General features: G+C 38.2%; 2 protein-coding genes across 4 annotated transcripts in view; one reads left to right on the top strand and one right to left on the bottom strand.

Annotated features, from left to right (window-relative positions):
* Window positions 1–5,970, bottom strand: part of LOC126267318 (neuronal acetylcholine receptor subunit alpha-10-like) — a 56,725-nt gene extending 50,755 nt beyond the window's left edge. Inside the window, exons 1-3 of the mRNA XM_049972417.1 lie at window positions 5,868–5,970; window positions 5,308–5,775; window positions 3,624–3,772 (exon numbers count right to left, since the gene is read on the bottom strand). Of these exons, the coding sequence (XP_049828374.1) occupies window positions 3,624–3,772; window positions 5,308–5,775; window positions 5,868–5,931 (681 nt within the window). The 5' untranslated portion in view covers window positions 5,932–5,970. The remainder of the gene's footprint in view (window positions 1–3,623; window positions 3,773–5,307; window positions 5,776–5,867) is intronic.
* The window catches only part of LOC126267319 (vesicle transport protein USE1), a 130,096-nt gene that overhangs the window by 65,923 nt on the left and 42,989 nt on the right, over window positions 1–21,184 (top strand). For 2 of the 3 annotated variants that reach the window (XM_049972419.1, XM_049972420.1), the window contains exon 2: window positions 9,520–9,620. In XM_049972419.1, coding sequence (XP_049828376.1) covers window positions 9,525–9,620 — 96 coding nt within the window. In that variant the 5' untranslated portion in view covers window positions 9,520–9,524. Of the gene's footprint in view, window positions 1–6,054; window positions 6,185–9,519; window positions 9,621–21,184 lie in introns of those variants that run through there. The other variant, XM_049972418.1, reaches the window with a different exon arrangement.

The raw sequence follows: 21,184 nt of genomic DNA, 5'->3' as shown, positions 1-21,184 counted from the left end.
AGATAAGGTGGATAGATCACGTAACTAATGAGGAGGTATTGAATAGGATTGGGGAGAAGAGAAGTTTGTGGCACAACTTGACTAGAAGAAGGGATCGGTTGGTAGGACATGTTTTGAGGCATCAAGGGATCACAAATTTAGCATTGGAAGGCAGCGTGGAGGATAAAAATCGTAGAGGGAGACCGAGAGATGAATACACTAAGCAGATTCAGAAGGATGTAGGTTGCAGTAGGTACTGGGAGATGAAGCAGCTTGCACAGGATAGAGTAGCATGGAGAGCTGCATCAAACCAGTCTCAGGACTGAAGACAACAACAACAACAACAACAACAACAACAACAACAACAACAACAACATGTAAATAAAATAGAAAGAAACTTCCACATGTGAAAAATATATTAAAAACAAAGATTCCAAGACTTACCAAGCGGGAAAGCGCCGGCAGACAGGCACAATGAACAAAACACACAAACACACACACAGAATTACTAGCTTTCGCAACCGATGGTTGCTTCTTCAGGAAGGAGAGGGAAAGACGAAAGGATGTGGGTTTTAAGGGAGAGGGTAAGGATTCATTCCAATCCTGGGAGCGGAAAGACTTCTCTTAGGGGGAAATAATAACTATAAACATTTGGGCATAAAATTTTTCAATAAGTTACCATACTCAGCTCGTACAGCCCCATTTAATAAATTCAAGAGTGTATTGCAAAATTGGTTAAAATGCAGTGAATTCTATACAATTGAAGAATTCCTAGGAAATACTCATTATAATAAAAGCTTTTGATAAGTGATAAATGTTTTCAATTCTTAAATAAGCTAAATAATTCTGTGTATATAAGTGTTTATTGACCTAACTGTACTCCATTGTAAACTTTGACGAAGCCAATTGTATCAAAAATACTGAAAGGCGAATAAAAATATTCTATTCTATTCTATTTTAAACAATGTTTGGCTTCAGTAACATAGGACACACACACACACACACACACACACACACACACACACACACACACACACACAAAAGTTTCTGTTTTATTTTACCATTGGACAGTGGGTGCCTCAGGACACACAGTATATCCCCAACCCTTGCACTTGGAACTGTACATATTATGCTAGTTGTTGCTATTGCCTTTCCTAAACAGTGTCTGTCCTTAAAACTTCGGCATATAGGGCACGTGATATTTCAGCCTGCAAGATGAGCTTGTTTACTTGAAGAACGTTTTCAAACCAAATGGATATCCTCAGCAACAGATTCAGAAAACACTTCACATTAAACAAAGGATTAGATACAGAATAAGAAAAACGAGGGTGATGCCGTCAAGTATGTTACATTTATGATTTTTGTAAGTGTTCTTTCCTTGAAGATAGCAGAGATCTGCAACAGACATCAAGCCAAAATTATTTTCACCCTTCTGTAAAGACAAATATCATCAGCTCAGTCAAAGGTAACTTGTTGCTAATGAGGCAGATGGTTATCTGTTTCCTTGTGGGAGTGGTGGCAAGCAACATGAACTGTTCACAAAAGGTATATTAAAAATCAACTGTACACTCACTTGCTACAACCTTACAAGTCAGTTGTGGCAGAACGCCACATCCATATAGGCCACTCTGTGAATCACAAGAAAGGGCAATTATCTCATAATTTGTTACTCAGTGATAATGGAAGTTGTGGAAATTCAGTTGACACAAGACAGATCATGATAGTGGTCTTTATTTGAACAAGACATAGAATCCAGCCTTCATCTGCATCTTCACAGATACTCTGCAAATCACATTTACGTGCCTGGTAGAGGGTTCATCGAACCACCTTCACAATAATTCTCTATTATTCCAATCTCGGATAGCGTCTGGAAAAAACAACTGTATCTTTGTGTTATTTTATTATGATGATCATATCTCCCTGTCTAGGTCAACGTCAGCAAAATATTTTTGCATTCAGAGGAGAATGTGGGTGATTGAAATTTCATGAGAAAATTCCACCGCAACTAAACACGCCTTTGTTTTCATGATGTCCACCCCAAATACTGTATCATTTCAGTGACATACAGAATGTGCTGCCCTTCTTTTAACTCTCTCAATGTAATCCATCAATCCTATCTGGTAAGGATCTCAACACTGCACAGCAATATTGTAAAAGAGGATGGACAAGCATAGTGTAAGCAGTCTCTTTAGTAGATCTGTTACATTTTCTACATGTCCTTCCAATAAAGTGAAGTCTTTAGTTAGCCTTCCCACAATGTGTTCCTTCCAATTTAAGTCGTTTGTAATTCCTAGGTATTTAGTTGAATTTACAGACATTAGATTTGACTGATTCATTGTGCATCCAAAGTTTAACAGATTCCTTTTAGCACTCATGTGGATGACCTCACACTTTTTGTTATTTAGGGTCAACTGCCAATTTTTGTGCCATACAAACATCTTTCTAAATCATTTTGCAATTTGTTTTGATCTTCTGATGACTTTACCAGCCGATGAACAACACTGTTGTGTGCAAACATCCTAAGATGGCTTACTCCTAAATTGTTTATATAGATAAGGAGCAGCAAAGGGCCTATAACACTACCATGAGGAATGCCAGAAATCACTCTATGACATATTGTCAGTTACTATGAACTGTGACCTCTCTGATAGGAAATTACGAAACCAGTAACATATTCCATAAGCACGCAATTTCACTACAAGCTGCTTGTGTAGTACAGTGTCAAAAGCCTTTTGGAAATCTAGAAATATGGGATCAATATGGTATCCCTCATCAATAGCACTCAACACTTTGCATGAGTAAAGAGCTAGTTGTGTTTCACAAGAACTATGTTTTCTAAGTCCATGTTGACTATGTGTCAATAGATCGTTCTCTCTAAGGTAATTCATGATGATCGAACACAATATATGTTCCAAAATCGTGCTGCATATCAATGTTAATGATATGGGCCTGTAATTTAGCAGATTACTCCTACTATCTTTCTTGAATATTGGTGTGACCTGTGCAATTTTCCAGTCTGGGTATGGTTGTATATGGTTGTTAAAAATGGAGCTATTGTATCATCGTACTCTGAAAGAACCAGTATAGTGTCTGGACGAGAAGATCTGCTTTTGTTAAGTGATCTAAGTTGCTTTTGCTTCTCTAGTCTGAGGACATCTGCTTCTACTTTACTCATGTTGGCAGCTTTTCTTGATTCAATTTCTGGAATATTTAATTTGTCTTGCTTGATGAAGGAATTTTGGAAGGCTTACTCGAACTAGATCACAGAAGAGTCACCACACCTGGCAGCAAAAATTCACCAAAGAATGATTGAGCCATTTGAGCACTTTCCTCATTTCCCATAGCTAGTGCACATTTTCAAGAACTCCTCTAAGCCACCCACCAGCATATTTGCTGCAGATTTGCTTGCATCGTGCCACTGCTGTGGTGCATGTAAGATAGTTGTTTGCAACTTGTTATCAGTCTCTTGGCTTTCCTTAAGGATTGCCAGAAGGTTTGTGGCTGAAATATCAGTAGAAGACAAAGAATTTCTGCAGTTGCATGCCCAAAACTTACAGAATATTTCTTACATTGCAAAACAACTGAAGATGCACAGGAAAAGTCATAGTTGTTCACGTAATTTGTGGACTGATGCTCGGACTTACCAGTTTCACATTTAAACACTGTAAATCAATGTATACTGTTGTGATTTGATCTTCGGCGACAGTGGGTCGTGAATATGGATCATAATATGTCAACATGTCCTTACGCAGTTTCTGTGTTACAGTCAATTGTTCTTCTTCTTGTTGATATCCTGTTGACATGTGAAAAACAGGTATTAATTATTCAGTTGTTTTGTTAGACTACTAGGTCCAAATTACATGCACTGTTGTGACTTTTTCACACTCCCATTCTCATCTTTTACTGCACTTACGAAATTTGTATCTAGTGCTGTATATTTTGAATAAACTTGTTTATTATTATTATTATTTTAAAAAAAGCAATCATATTTCAGTGGTAAATAGTTTACTGTAAAGAGTTCATTATGTGAAACCTGGCTCTAAAAATGTTTTTTGCCTTAGCTTCTTAAATATTGTGTAATATGCTAAGATAGATTAGAGGCCATTAATCCCAACTGCAGAAACTTACTGACCTACTGCAAAACTTGGTGCTACAAGTGGGCAGATGTAGAGAAAGGAATGCATTTTTGCAACAGAGAAACAGATAAGTAAGTAACAGTTATAAAGAACTGAGAAGCAATAAAAAAAATTAGAGTACACTGGGATAACTTGTGTGTGGGGATGTACTTCAACAGCCCTATCAGGATGGGTTCCCTTTTATCAAGAACAGACCTTGCACTTATATAAGGCAATATATGATCTTTGGAAAAGTAGCTGAATCCTTCAGGTGGGTGTTGATTCATTTGGAACAATAGTGTTTTCAGTTTATATTAGCCACACATAAAAATATATTGTTTGCACACAAGAGAATCTATTGCTTGTGTGGGGGAGGAGATTAAATACTCTATTAATTGAACAGACCATATTATTTTTGATAGATACATTATATCAGAGGCTGTTGTTGCATTTATAAAAGAATATAACATGAAGGGAACTGAAATCTATTGTAAATAACAATTCAAAAAAGTAAATGCGTGGCCCCAAAGTATAGCACAAGTACAGATCAAATATTTACCTCAGTGTTGTTAATATAATTATGCAGTAATTATCATCAGTTGCAAATTAAAAAAAAAAATTATTGATCAAGTTGCCTCATTTTTATCTAATACCTTCAGTTTAATTATTATGGACAGTCAACAGAACAAAATAAAAATTATTAAATAGGTGAAAGGTTTACGTTTTTTGGGGGCCCAGATCACGCAAACTAATTATCACAGAACAATTTATCAAGTATAAAAACCGCATTAAAGCTTTTATCATTGCTGTAACTTTGTAGAATTTCCCTATTATATAAATTGTCTCTCATTTTAAAACAAAAAATAGTCTGTATCTAACATCATGAGCTTAGCAATAAAATGTATGCAATATATGTTCATTCCACTACAATACAGAGTGAATTCATTACATCTGTGATGCTTGACATTTCCTCTCGTAAGAGTTCATTGGTAACTCTATGATAATGATTTCAATTAAAATATTTTGCTCATTTCAGTATTGTTGGTGTCATATTATTTCGATGTAATGTGTTTGGAGGCGATTCATTTAAATTCTTAACAGCAGATTGTCACTTTTTCATTAACATAAACTAATAATTATGCAACTTAGGAAAATGTACAATAAATTGTGATTGAGTTTAGCATTCAAAGTTAAATGAACGTCATAATTGTACCTCTGTTGGTAGGACAGCCATATATCCACTTTCCAGTAACTTGATACCATGTACTGAAGCACACATATTGAACATGTAAAGGAAGAGGATCTGCAGCATACAAAATTCTTTCATTTCCATCGCCTTTTCCAATTTCTATTAGACTATTCGTTAAACGAATCCAGAAGCCACGTTCTTCTGTAGCAGACAAAATAGATGGCGTTCTCGTGTGATTCATCGTCCTCCGTCGTTGTTTTCCACGTATTACAGAAAATGAGTTCTGTCCAGCACCAAGAACAATCTCATATACGGGAGTAGTAAATGTGAGTGATGATGTTGGAGAAAGAAGGATATGGGCATCACTTGATGCTCTCACAGAAAAATTTATAATCATAGCATTATTAGCATATGTAGCTATTTCATCTACTGGATGAAAATTTTTGTATGCATATGTATCAGTAAACTCAGTCTGGCACCCATATTGTAGATCTGAAAGAAAATTATGTGCAAGTTGTTTTATAGTAAAAAGTATTAGCATGCACAAACTGGATCCGGTTTTAATTGTACATGGCTGTACATACTTGCATTAACTTTCTCCTTTGAGATTCCCACTAGAAGAAAGAAGAGTAAAACATCAGAGTACATTATGGATCACAAACACAATGCAACTGAAGCATGTATTCCTCTAGCTGTCTAACTGACAGGAAGTTGTCTGATATCCATTTATCTTATCCTTGTTTAAAGCTTTTTATTGCATCCGTTCACTTGCTGTCTGTACCTATGACTAGAATTGTAATTTTTGTTGAGCACCGTCACTTTAAGGCACAAAAGATACCTAAATGGAAACAGCATATGCAAAAACTGAGAGCTCTCTCAGTGAAGACTGCATCAGTAATTGGTATTTCACAGAACAACATATATTGTATTTATACTTTTGTATACATACTTTCCTTTGTTTCAAAGATACACATGAGTGGAAGAGATGAGAAGTGATCTTGTAGATCTGTATTCCTGCTATGGATTTTTTATTTTAAATGCTTAAATATTTAAGGGCAGTAAGTACATATTTTTGACTAGTGTGCAGAAGCGTCAACAGTAATCACAATTCCATATCTATATTACTAAACAACTATTTGGAAACGTGGTACAAGTTGGAGGTTGCCTGTATGGATGGCTTCCAGGGCAAAAACAACTTGATTTTCAGTATTCTGCAGCTTACTCAAAACAACCTTGAATCTACTATGCATTAGAAGTTTTGCTCGGAATCCCTTACGCATCCTTAATACAGTCCTGATCTCTCCCAACATGATTTCCATGTTTTTGCAGACCTGGAGGGAGACATTTGTGGCTGTCAGTGTGCTTCAGACAAAGAGGTCCACACCTGGATACAATCATGGTTGCATATGCAAGTGCAAACATTTTTTCACAGTGGTAGTAATGTATTAACAGTTATGACAAATTCTTTTAAAAGAAACAAACAGTTTACTTACTTTTTTCCATCTGTCTTGTTTTCATTTGACTGTCCCTTGTAATATTTCTGAACGAACATACATTGCACTGTATTTTGTAAATATGGTCGAGGGCCATAATAAATTTATATGATCTTTGTGAAATAGAGATTATAGAATTGCTTATGTAAATTGAATTAAATTATTTTTATAGCATTCAGAATGTGATTTCACAGTATAGACATAACAAACAAAATGGAGTATAAAATACCAGGAGCTAGTGGAACATAGCACCTGAGCACAGAAAACATTGCTCACCACCAGCAAAGCTACAATAATATTGTGTAGCAGCTTTGTTTGAAAAATGCTAGAGGCTGCAAGACTATACATAAGAAAAAATGGAAGACATCATGCAGAAGTAACTGGAATAAGATGGTTGGGATGGACAGGCAATACAGTTCTGTTCTGCCCTGTGTGCACAAATTGATGTGATCATTTTGAAACTGTGGTAGTTGGCCACTGCGGCAATTAAGTAGTTTTGGACAGAGTGTTCCAGTCATATTTCAGCTGACATATTGTAAGTATTTTTGGAAGGAAGTTACTGTCAGTGTCATTTCCTATTTTAAAAAAACCATTTATTTACCAACATAGACTAGGCATACTTTCTTAGGAAAACACATGAACTGCCTTGTAATGAATTAATTTATTTATTCTTAAATATTTTAGCCTGTGGTCATACGAATAATGTGACTTGAGGTTGAAAAAAAAGGAATTCAAATGCAGTAAATGTAAACTAGCAGGCAACCACATTTGAGTGGAAAATTTGTAAATGAAGTGTGTACTGTTGGCAAATAGAGCAATTTCACAATGACCATGACCAGTGTGTGTGTGTGTGTGTGTGTGTGTGTGTGTGTGTGTGTGTGTGTGTGTGTTATTACATTCAAATGATGGTGTCTCCTGAGCACATTTTGGCTTTGCATCAGGAATGTTGTCTAGGATCTGCAAGGATGAGTCTTGGTAGAGAATGTCCTTAGTGCTTGGTGTTCAGTTGTGAATCTTTTGCTGCCACTCAGCACTAGTCACTTCCACATACATTACCAGACTATGTGATCTTCTTCTCTTCAGGCACATTTATTTGTTACTTTTCTTTTGATTTGGTGAAAGTTACTTACAGACTATGGGCAATCAGAAAGTGAATCGGCCATCTTTAGGGGTTCAGATACCACATAAAGCCCCTTTGTTTGATATTTGGAAAGAATTTGTGGATTTGTCTTCCTTTATCAGCATCATACCAACACTCCTGCTGGAGAAAGAGGCTCTTGTTTCTTACCTATTTTTCTCTATGACCTTTTGGCTCCTGATAACCTGGTTAATATCCCTTGTTGTATCCTGTTTAAGCTTTGTGTTGGCTACCAGCAGCAGCATAACAGGCCAGACACTTTCACAATAACTTTTGTACCTCTTACACATGCTTCTTCTATAGGAGCACAGAAATTGAATCACACCCAGGAAGACACTTAAAATTGTGTTTTTATGGCTGTGTTATTGAGTCACATTAGTGGATCTCTCACAGGGTCTTTCCCCAAATGTATATAGTGTTTTGTGGCATTGCTTGTAACCTTACTTATAGGTACTAGTTGTGCACCTCTCAATGACCAGTGTTAAATCTGTTCTTAGTTCATTTCATAAGTTACTCTTGACAAGATTCATATGCCGTCAGGCCATTCGCTGATTCTTTTGCAGTTTTCCTTGGAGTGGACCTCACATAAAATCGTGAAACACAGGACCATAATAGATGGATGCTTGTGGACAGCCTTCAGAAATCTTTTTGCTTAAGTGTTGATCTGGACACACATTTCTTGCCTCTCTGTCTTTTAGGAAGCCTTGTAGAGCTTGAAGGCAATCCAACTCCCTTAGGGGGTTCAAATGTACTGGCCACCAGATCAAACAATGCAGTAGTGCTTGTGATTACAGCAACTATGTATTTCCTTCGAGTATTTCTTGCTAAAGTTATTGAATCTTTTCTTCTCATCCTGTCCAATAGGTCTTCCTGACCCAGGGCTAAGGGCAACTTTTTCATAACCTTCCCCATTTCCTAAATCTTGCCAGTCCTTTTCCTTCATCCCTCTTTATTTCCCCATTAACCCTTCTTCCAGAGTAAGGAGCCACTGCCTCCAGAAACTTGCACATTTCCATAGCCTTTATATGTTTTTCTTTCTGCCACCACTTGACGGTGTGATTTTTTCCCTACACAATTATTTTATATTGCCTCATTTACAGAATTATATGTCGATTTCCCATTTCTAAAACCACATTGATTGAGGACTAATTCCACATAGTAGCCTCTGCACCTACTATCTGCTACATAATGATTTTAGCAACACTTCTCAGACAGATAAGCTTGTAGATTTCAAAAGTAGATTATCTTTGTTCTCACTCTTCTTCATAATACCTTCTTTAAGTAATCACATTTATCTTTTTAATATTGTGAGTATTACAGCCTATAGCAAACATGTATTCATCAGCTGATGGAACTATGGACTACTCTGCACACCTGGCAGAATGAAATGATGAAGTGGAATCAGAAGTAGTTTACACAGAATATAAATCATTAAGCAATGAATTTCAGAAATAACTGTTACCATGTATTACAAATTTGAACATGTTAGATGTTGTCTTGAGCTGACATGGTTCAATGTGGCCCAGTATAAATGTGTCCAAAAATCTGCTTTTATAACTCCCAAGTACGTCATATTTTAATGGAATCTTTGTGTTTGGTTTACAGGCAGTATGGGGATGTCAAAGCTGGAAGTCAATTTGCAGCGACTGCTGTTGCACTGTGATGAGCTAGCAAGGGAAGACAAGAAAGACTGGAGACTTGATAAGGTATTTATTGGAAAATGCCACAGTGTGGCATATCAACCTTAACGTTTGAATGAAGCCTCACCCGTAAAGAGAACATTTGCACTGAAATGAGGATTGACACATTGTTGGATAAACCATTCGCAGAAGTGTACCCGTGGAGGCCAATCAGCTGCTGATAGTGCCTGCACATGCTGTACATGGTACGGAAACAACTGGTTCTCCCATAGCACTCTCCATACAGTGATGTGGTAAACGTTACCTTGTACAGCAGCAACTTCTCTGACGCTGGCATTATGGTTATCGTCAACTGCACGAAGAATTGCCTCGTCCATTGCAGGTGTCCTCGTCGTTCTAGGTCTTCTCCAGTCACAAGTCATAGGCTGAAATGTTCTATGCTCCCTAAGACGCCGATCAATTGCTTCTAACGTCTTCCTGTCGGGACACCTTCGTTCTGGAAATCTGTCTCTATACAAACGTACTGCGCCACGGCTATTGTCCCATGCTAATCCATACATCAAATGGGCATCTGCCAACTCCGCATTTGTAAACATTGCACTGACTGCAAAACCATGTTCGTGATGAACACTAACCTGTTGCTGCTACGTACTGATGTGCTTGATGCTAGTACTGTAGAGCAATGAGTCGCATGTCAACACAAGCACCGAAATCAGCATTACTTTTCTTCAATTGGGCCAACTGGCGGTGAATCGAGGAAGTACAGCACATACTGACGAAACTAAAATGAGCTCCAACATGGAAATTAAGCGTTTCCGCACACATGTCCACATAACATCTTTTCTTTATTTGTGTGTGAGGAATGTTTCCTGAAAGTTTGGCCGTACCTTTTTGTAACACTGTAGATTCACAACAGTTAATATCCTGTGCTTGATAAAGAGGGGCGGCAGTGTTCCTTGGGCTTAATTTTGCTCATTATTCTGATTACTTTTTTTTGAATTTTCAGAATTTCACTGACAAAGCAAGAATGTCCCCATAACAATATGCCATAGGAAATGTGTGACTGAAAGAGGCAAAAATATACCACCTTTAGATACTAATCAGTGACTACATCTGTCAGTCTCCAGATGAGATAATACACTCTTGCTATTCTCTTGCAGATATGGCTAATGTGTTCCTCCCAGTTTAATTTTGAATCAATGTGGAATCCTATTGATTTGCTTTCAACAGCTGTAGTTAAACCCAGAATTAGTTCTTGTTATTTGTCAGGATTACACAGGAGTTCATTAGAAGAAAACCAATTCCTAGTTTTTCCTGTGTTGCCTGATGCAGTTCTGTTGTGTCATGGTGTGTATTGAGCAATGTTGTATCATCTGCATAACACACAATTGAATTTGCTCCTACATGGTAAGGTAAGTCATTAATAGCAATGATGAACAGAAAAGGACCTAGGACCAAGCCCTGAGGCACTCCAGTCTGAACTTCCTTCAGTGAGGATCATCTATTTTTAATTGATGCAAACTGTCTCCTGTTACTTAAGTATGATTCGATTACATCCAAAGATGATTTGTGTATGCCATAAAATTCCAGTTTTGCAAGTAGCGTGTTAGATTGTATGCAGTCGAAGGCTTTGCTAAGATCACAAAGTACGACTTATACTAGATCCTTATTTTTGAATGCAGTTAACACCTGGTTAACAACTTCAGTGCCAGCAGTAGTGGTATTTTTACCATCTTGATATGCAGACTGTCTGTTGGAGAGGAGATCATGCTTATCAAAATAGTTATTTAGTTGACTGTACATTACATATTCAAAAACTTTAGAGAAAATTGGGACAATGGAAACTGGTCGATAGTTTTGGGGCAGATGCTTATCTTCCTTTTTAATGACTGGTATCACTTTAGCAGTTTTGAGTGGATCTGGGAAAACTCCAGATTCTAAACACACATTAAAAATGAAAGAAGAGGTTGTCAGATAAGGTGTGTTATTTTTTTCATTACATAGTTAGAAAACCAATAACAGTCCATACTTTTGGAGTTGGTGAACCTTGACACAACTTTTACAATATCCTCTGGGGTGACAAAATTCCAGTGGAAAATATACATCCTATGGGCACAGCACCAAGATGATCTAGTGCACAAGTGCCATTTTGCTTGATTTTGCTTTTCAGCTCGCTCACTGAGGTTAGGAAGTAATTATTTACTTCTTCTGGGACCAGCATTGCATCTTGTGTATGGGTTTGTGAATTATATTGGTTGATGATATCCCATGCTGCTTTACATTTGTTGAGAGCACTTTCAATGTAATGTTCACATGCTTGTTTTTTGGCTAAGGACAGTTTGTCTTTGTAGATTTTTTTTACATTTTAGATAAGCTCTATTAAAAGTATTATCTAGCTCAGGTCCTTGTTTACAAGAATTTTTATATATTCTGTACAGTCTGAGCATCTCCTCCCTAGTGAGAGCTAGCTCATCTGTATACCATTTTAGCTGTTTGTTTTTCTGTTTATGCTTATTGCTACTTTTGATTAATGGTGAGCAGGAGTAGCATAACTCTATGAGTATTTCCAGGAGGTTGTTAAACACCATTTCGCCAGCACCCTTCTCAGGTTGTGTGTTGTATGCAAAGTCCCAGTTAACATCAGATATTTTGTCAATAATATTCATCTTATGCAACAGGGGATTCAGAGCTAAGGCAAGTAGTGCCACCAAGAGCTAGCGGCCTTGTCTTACCAACCTCTGAACTTAAATCAGTTTTGTGTTACGGCCATTTATTAATGCCCTGGCGGGGGCAGTGTTAAGTATATTTTTTATTATTTGATTGAAAGAGTCTCTGAGATTGAGTTTTTCTAGATTCTTGTGTAGGTAGTCATGGCTTACTCTGTTGAAGGCCTTATTGAAGTCCACTGACACAATCACAGCCTTGGATTTGTTTACTGCTGTATCATTTTTTCTTTCTTTCTTTCTTTCTTTATTTTATTTTCCAGCTTGTCTACCAGGCATCACACTGCCACTTCGTAGTCAATGTTTAGTAGCATGATAGGTCTGTAATCCTCTATTCTTTACAGTACACTTTTTTTGGGTTAAGATTGTGTCTCCCTTTGTGAAATCTTCTGGTATTTTTTGACTGCCAATCCTGTCATTCACAACTTAGTGACGGTGTCCGCAACAATGTTCCAGCTCATATGGTAGAATTCAGTGGGAATCCCATCTGATCCTGGTGATTTTCCAGATAGCTGGATTTAATGGTGTTATGGACATCTTTTTCCATACTTTCTTCCAGGTTTGATCTATCTGTACCTGTCAGAACATCAGGCAAGTTGTGTAGGAGGATGTCTGTTATGGTGTCACTCAATTCCTCTCTCTTGAACAGTTGACATTTCTGCTCCAAGATCTCTTGTATTGCTGTTATAATTCTTCTGTTTGGAGTTCCTTAATTTCTTTTTGCATTGTTTTTTCTAATTATCCTGCTGATATGGTGCATTGTGGCCAGTTCTTATTCTACTGTCCACATTGGTTGGCTTCTTGTTTTGATCCTTTTGTTTCCTCTTTTATTATGTTCATGAGTTTAACCTTTATGCAACTTAGTTTGCACAAGTGCTCTGCCCCATTGTCCATTGGAACATTTATTGTGTGTCTTATTCGCTGAGTATAAAAGTCTGCTGTGCAATTTTTCCACATGGCCTTCAGCACAGTATTTTATAAGTGTTTTTCTGATCATGGGTTTAGCGTGTGTTGGTCGTATCTTTCGTGTCACTAATGAGCATTCTCCAAAAGCTTTCTTAATTTTATCCATTGTTTACCAGTGTTTCGTCCGCGACTGTTTTACTTTCGTATCTGAGTCTTTCTTTTGTATTGGTAGGTTTATTTCTGAAGTCTGACAGCTGTGTTCTGAGAAGGTGAAGGGTTTTATTTATACAAAGGATATTTTATGGGTTAAGTTCCAAGGCATGATATCCTGTCAAGTCTGCCATTCCTGTTGTTGTACGAGAATGTGTACTCAGGTTTTGTGTGAATGTGTGTGGTTAATTTTTTTTTTTTTTTTTTTTTTTTTTTCGCCGCACACATCTCTGAGTTACATTTTTCTGATGGCAACTTCTAAATTGGTGTATGTGTTTGGTGTCGACATGTGATCTTTCACTATAACACAATTGAAGTCACTTCAAATCAGTAACTTCTCCTAGTTTTCAGCTTCATCGGTATTCTGCTGTGTTGTCCTCTGTGACTGTCCATTGTATGTTACAAATCCTATGTGACCACAAACCATTTTTAATGATGGAACATGTTTTCATAAATCTATTTTTACACTCTGCAGCGCTGAGTATATTTACCCCATTTTTCCCTCATTAGTCCAAAAACATTCCCATACATGCTGAAAGACTTTATGATCTCCTTGTCATGCACTTCAGAAAGTAGAGTGCACACTTTTACATTCCTTATGCCATACGCTCAATGCTGAATCATAACGTTGCTAAATGACCTGTCTCTGTGTTGAAATTTCCAAGTGCATCCCTCACCTCCCCACCCCACAACCTCAGTCTCCCAGCTTCATCAGTGCTGTCTATTTTTATGAACAGTGAGTTAGTCAAGAAATCCAGTTAAGCCCATTTATGGGTTCCATAGGAACTTTCATATCATCTGTTATCCAGGTATGACTTTCGAATGTAGTTGGTCTTTTAGAATTCTGGTCAAATGCATATTTCATTATATTAGATCGATTGAGTGAAGCCATGATTTTTCAAAAGAAGGCAGAACAGAAATCAGAAATTAAATTTAGTACTTGCCAGACATCAGCAGCAGCAGCTCACACAGCAGTAGGCTCAGCGTGAGGGTTGTTGGTCAGGAAGTCCTGTCTACCTAGGACCCACAATAGGAGTGGCAGCACAAAATGTTCCCAGGTGGGCAGCCAGCCAAGTACTTAGCTACCGCACCTGTTTGACATTGTTTGAATTTTCCTCATACCCTACATCTACATAAATAGAGGGCATTATACCTCATCCGATGGCCCAGTCCGGCAAAATATTCTATGAACATGTAAAGAGCATTTATCTGCTTCTATTAACATAGTTTGAGCCAAATCAGTGAGCCTCATTCCGTGTACTCCTGTTGTTAGATTTACAATTGGAGATCTACATAACTCTTTTAAGTCTCAATTTCTCCTCCTAAGATCTATTGGAAAAGAGCCTCTCTGGCAGATCATCTACAGAAAACACTGTCATACTAAAACAAGGTGACGTTTTCCACTTTTGCTGTATTAAGTTTATTTATTCATCTCAAGTTTCAGTCTTCTTGGCCATCCTCAATTGATTTTGTAGTTCTGGAAGAGAAAACAATCACTTAATATTGAGATATCACTATCTTTAAATTTTTGTTGTCCTTTGTAAATTTCAAGCTATCAAACCAACAAGACAGCATTTGTGAAACATAATGACCGGAAACACAAATTTAAAGACACTGACATTTCAATATGTAAGGCGTAGTTTTCTATTGAAGGACCACAATGTCACTTGAGAATGACCGAGAAGGCTGACACATATGATGAACAAACAAAGTTAATGCAGCAAAAATGGAAAATGTCATCACCTTTTAATAAATTAGTAACTGCTATGGAAAAAAGAAACTTTCATACTATAATTGCTCGTATACTAGATTTTGACCATCTGTAGACTTTTGATGTGCAAGGGTAGTTATCATAACTAAATTGAATATATTAATTGTACATATATAAATTTAACTGTTCAAATGTATTTAAATTTTATAATAAAATCTTTAACATTGTGAGGAATAACATAAAATTAAGAAAAAAAAAATGTTAGAAGCTGTGAGAATCAAATCGAGGGCCAACAAATTACCAGTCAGTGCTGCTAACCACTCCCCCACTATGCTATTACATCAACTGCTTCTAATAAACCCCTCATAATGTATGCCTGCACAAAACATTGCATGCAATTTCAAAGAAAAATATTGACCTGGTGCTGTGAGCAATGTAGAACTCATAGCGCCAGAAGGGATGTCTTCACATCAGAACATGCACAGTCAAAAACAAACAACTGCATCCCTTCTCTGAGCTGATTGTAGTGCAGCTGACCATCATTTCAGGACTTGCCACTGGTTTCTAGTTGTTACAGAGAGAGCGCTACGACCGTTTTTTTTTTTTTTTTTTGCACACATTTGAAGAAGAATGGCATGATTGTAGTGTGGTTTCTGACTCGCATTCAAAGAGAAATAGCATAATTTTACTGTGTTTTCTGGCTTGCATTCAAAGCGAAATGGCATAGTTTTAGTGTGATATTAACAATGTGCTGCAACGCTTTAGCACATGATAACCAGCCACCACTGGTCGGAACTGTACAGAGTAAAGGGAATTAGGACTTCTCTATTTAGTGGTGTGGCACATGGCAGACAATCCACAGACACTGCAGCAACATTCTATTCAGTGACAAATGAAGTAGATTACCTTGATTGTGAAGTAGATCAGCTTGATTGTGAAGTGCTGTCAACGTCAATTTGTCATCAGTTAGAATGCCATAGAGGTGACTTAGTAAATAAAATTTGGATAATGAACACATGTCTGGAAATGAACCATTTTGATATAAAATAAGTTTGAAGTTCAAATCTCCTGCATCATGATACATACACAGCAGAGACAATGAGCTCCGACCTGTGTGCTCTACAGGAGCCCATGCCATGAGCAATGTTTCAGTACTCATTGTTGGGTTCTTTTCTATGTGATGAAGGATATCCTCATCAAAGTCGAGAGTGTGGCGAGTCCATGATGGAGCACCACAGTCAACCCTCCTAGTTTTGAACATACCAGTTTATTGAAGCAATTGTTGTTAGACAAAAATGGTCTATGATGTCATAATTACAACAGCGATTGACAACAGTGCCCTCTTCTCAGTTTGTGTGTATACTGCAAAGTGATAGATTTGAAATTGATCCATTCTTGAAACTTATATCTAAATGCTACATTTATGGACAGAGATTTCTTATGAAACTTCAAGATGATACGTGTGTACTGTGACAGCCACTGTGAAAATTTGTAATACTTATTCCTGGAAGGGGAAAAAAATGTAAAGCAATCAATTGAAATGAAGAGGTATGGTAAGTGCAAGGATGAAATTAAGAAAATTGAAGACTTCATTTATAGATTCCAAATGATTATTAGGGATAAAATAGATAAAACTTCCAGCACTGTACACAGTTATATTTAAGATGCTTTCAGACAGCCAAAGCCAAGGAATAGTCACTAGATTAAGTGGCAGAAGTGTTTATAAAATCAACAGTGTAGTGAGACATGGAACCAATTTCAAGGCTATGACTGCCATCAGCAATGAAAAAATTTTGGGGCTAAGTGGTAATGACGTTTCCATCTTCCTTGCTCAATACAAAAGAACTCACGTTTCACTTGAATAGAGATTGCATGAATTCAGAAACAGAAATGTGATCCTTTTTTTTCCATCTGCATGTTGTCATGAGCTACATAATTGTGTAAATAAAGTAATAAGAAAATAAATCAAAGACGTACAAATGATAAGTGAACAGAGGAGAAGATTTCACATAACTTGTGGCCTCCAACTCAACAGATTGGGAAAGAACTTCATTACTATCAGTAGAATAGAAATGACAGATAAGAAATTAGTATGTTCCACAACATTTTGAAAGTCATAGCTCTCAAGGATAAAAGTGATGTTTTTTAATTCTATTAACATGTAGTGTTTTGGACGAGGGGGGGATCAAATATAAATGGAATTTTTGTTCCTGAACATCAACAGTTGGTAGCCACTTCTGCGATGCTTAGGTGGGACCGTTAGAAGTGAGGAGAGCATGCTGTTAGATATTTCCCGCAATTTCGTCAGTAACGCTCATGATGTCTGAGCAACAGGTGCACCCCTCCATTGTGCAACACATAATTATCAAATTTCTTGCTTGTGAAGGAGTTACAATGGCGGAAATTTGCCAAAGATTGACTGCACAGTTCAGTGATAAAATATTATCAAGGACATGTGTGTTTGCCTGTCATAAAAAGTTCAAGGAAGGACAAGAACATGTGGAAAATAAGCAACATGATCACCGTCCGTCAACCAGCATTACGGACAATAACACTCATGTGGATAAAGACATTATTGATAACGATGGACGGGCGAGAGTATCAGAAATTGCACAGGAAGTCGGATTCAGTTGTGGGAGCTGTCAAGCAATCATCACAAATGACCTACAGTTCCTTAAAGTGTATTCCAGATGGGTTCCTAAACTTCTGAAAATCTGAAGTTTAGACGTTTGGATGTCTGTCAGAGGCTCACAGCAAGGTTTACAGAAGAAGGTGATGCATTTTTGAGTCAGATCGTCACCTGTGATGAAACATGGATTCATCACAACACTTCAAAATCCAAACAAGCCAGTAAGGAGTGGGGGAAGAAAGGGGAGGCAGCACCAGTGAAAGCCAAGACTCGACTGTCAACTGGCATGATTCTTTCGACCATTTTTTTCAATCAGTGAGACATTTTGCTGATTGATTTTTTGCATGAGCAATGCACAATCAATGCTGCTTACTACTGCGAACTGTTGAATGAGGCAAGAGTTGCATATCGCTGCAAAAGACTAGACCAGTCGATTCGACAGGTCATCCTCCTCCACAACAATGCGCGACCCCATAATGCAGCTCTAACTGTCTACAAGCTACAGGAAATGCATTGGACTACACTTGATCATCCTCCGTACAGCCTGGACTTATCGCCCTGCGATTTCCGTTTATTCGGATTGCTTAAAGAAGCTCTAGAGGGGGCAACGATTTGCAGATGACTAGAGTATGGAAGACTTCGTGCCCAACTGGCTGGTGACAGCGCCCAGTTCTTCTTATGATGAGGGCATCAAAAAGCTGCCCATACGCTGGGACGATTGCATTTCCAAAGCAGGAGACAATGTGGAAAAATAAATTATAATTGCCTTGAGTTTTTCAATAAATAAATTTAAAAAAAAATCCGATTTATATTTGAACCGTCATCTTAACAAAGGTAATTTTTTATAACATCAGAGTTGACGATTTTTAGGAGAACTAAACGTTCCAGTAGTCTTAAATGTAAATAATTTAGGAGTGGATATAAAACTCACCAGGTAATAGAGGCAGTGTGTTATAGACAGGCATACAAACAAGACTGAAAAGTTAGCTAGCTTTCAGAAAAATCCTTTGTCAAGCTAGAGTACACATACACATAGACAAGCATGTGGACACACCTGTATGGCAACATCTCGCTGGTTGAATAGACTGTGCCAGGACTGCAGTTCTCCAGCTTGACTGGAATGGGGTGCTAGACAGGTGTGGGGAAAAAAGGAGGTGTGGAGCAAGAGGAAATGTTGGGGAAGGGGGCCTGGTAGCTGTGGTGGCTGGAAGGTAGTCAGCAGGTGCATAGGCTAGGAATGTCAGAAGGAGAGACAGCAGAAACCTAGGATAAGAATGTGACTCAAGCACTAATACATTCAAACAGCACATGATGATGATGACGATGATGATGATACAGAGGAATGAATTGGGAGATGATGACAGAACAGAGGAAGAGGAGATAGCAGGGAAGAGGGTGTGGGTACAGGATGAATGAAGTTGGCCCAGGGCTGGGTGGAGACAGATGGGTAGAGGGGTGGGGGGGGGGGGGCGGGAGGGGGGGGGCAGGGGACAAGTGGATATTGAGGGCAAAAGTATTAAGGGAATGAACTGTGTGCTGCAAGGACAATTCCCATCTATGTATTTTGGAGCTGCTGTTGGGACGGGGCAGGGGAAGGATACAGATAGCATGAGGTGTGAAGCAGCCATTGAAATTGAGCATGTAGGTCGCAGCAATGTGTGCCACCACTGGGTGGTGAACTCTGCTTTTAGCTACAGTGTGGGGGGGTGGACATTCATTCAGGTAAACTGCTGAAACATTATCACCATTGCTTATTGCAAGATTGAATGCCATCTGGTGGTGTTGTGGGCATGAGACATTGTAAGGAAAATGTGTAAATGGAGGAGAGGTAAATGGGGAATCACTCCCATCACTGCAAATCGGGAAATCCAATGACTTAAGTGACTGTGACAAAGGGCAGGTTGTTATGGTCCCACACATGGGGTCAAGCATCACAGAAATAGTGAAGAATGTTGACTGTTCACATGGTACATAATAATCATCTATGGGAAGTGGTTGAGGGATGGTAGAACCACAGTAGGTGACAAAGTGTTGGACACCTGCAGTTCATTAAAAATGTGGAAGTCACAGGCTTGCCCCCTATATAAAGCAAGGAAGGGGTGATATGTGGGAGACCTGATGACTGTACAAAGCTGGTGTGAGCACAAGTTTTTCTTAATGCACTGTTTAGCTGACATTGTTGAACACAGAGATTTGCACCAGATGACCTCAATGTATTCCCATGTTCACCTAATTACATTGTCAATTAAGGCTGCAGTGGGCACGAAACAATCAAGATTGGGCCATACATCAATGTAAACATGTAGCCTGGTCAGATGAACCACGTTTCTTGCTACACAATATCAGTGATCATGCCCAGATCTGCTGTATTGAAGTAAATGGTTGCTCAAAACATGCACCCCTTCTTGGATCCAGGCCAGCAGGGGCAGTATTATGTTATGGGGGACATCCCTGCTTCCCTCAGACCAGTAGTAATTGAAGGCACCAGGACAGCTGTGGACTATGTGAATATTGTTGTGGACCACATCCATTCTTTCATCTCTGATTGTCTTTCCCAACAGCAGTGACAACTTGTAGCAGGATAACTGACCAAGTCAAAAGGCCAGAATCAGGCTACAGTGGTTTGAGGAGTATGATACTGAACTCAAATTGGTGTCTTGGCCAACAAATTTTTCTGATATGAATCTGATGGAATACACCTGGGACATACAGGGTGCCAACTCCACACCCATAAATTACCCATCTGTAATATATGGGGATTGTGTGACCTGTGGGTAGACATCTGGTACCACATACATATGGAAACCTGCCAGTGACTTGTCGAATCCATGCCACCCAGAGTCACTTCTGTAATGCATTTCAAAGGTGGGTCAAGATACCATTAAGCAGGTGGTCATAAGGTTTTGGCCATCAGTGTATGTCTTACAAAAAGACAGTCAAGGTAAAATTAGAAAGATATGAGCTCACATGTTGGCTTACCAATAGTCCTGCACAATGTTCTTGAGTAGAAGAAAAAAGGGGAAGTGACAGTGGTACATGAAGTATCCTCTGGCACACACTTCAGGTGGCTCGCAGTGTAGAATACCAGTAGAACATTGCATCTGAAATTTTGAATATTGCAACCAATAGAATAATTACTACATTGTGTGTTTCATTTGTAAAGCAAAACACATTTCCCAACTGCAGTGAATCTCTGTGGGTCTTTTTGAAATACAAAGCATTTATTCTTCTCAGACAAACAAACTATTTAACAGGATGAACAGTAATTCTATTAACAAATGAGTTGTAAGTCGACTGTTTCAGAAGGAATATCAGAGTTTCAATTATTTTATGCTGTGCACAGTAATGCTTCATCACTAGAATGCAAGTCAACTTGTGCATATGCTTCTAAACTGTATCCTCAGACTGTAACTTCAAGTAAAAGAAGCCAAGGCATGAATTGGCAAGACAG

This window comes from Schistocerca gregaria, chromosome 4 (assembly GCF_023897955.1).
Source record: "Schistocerca gregaria isolate iqSchGreg1 chromosome 4, iqSchGreg1.2, whole genome shotgun sequence".
Classification (NCBI taxonomy): Eukaryota; Metazoa; Arthropoda; class Insecta; order Orthoptera; family Acrididae; genus Schistocerca; species Schistocerca gregaria.
The sequence above is the reverse complement of the archived record's forward strand: the minus strand, read 5'-3'. Positions and strand labels throughout refer to the sequence as shown.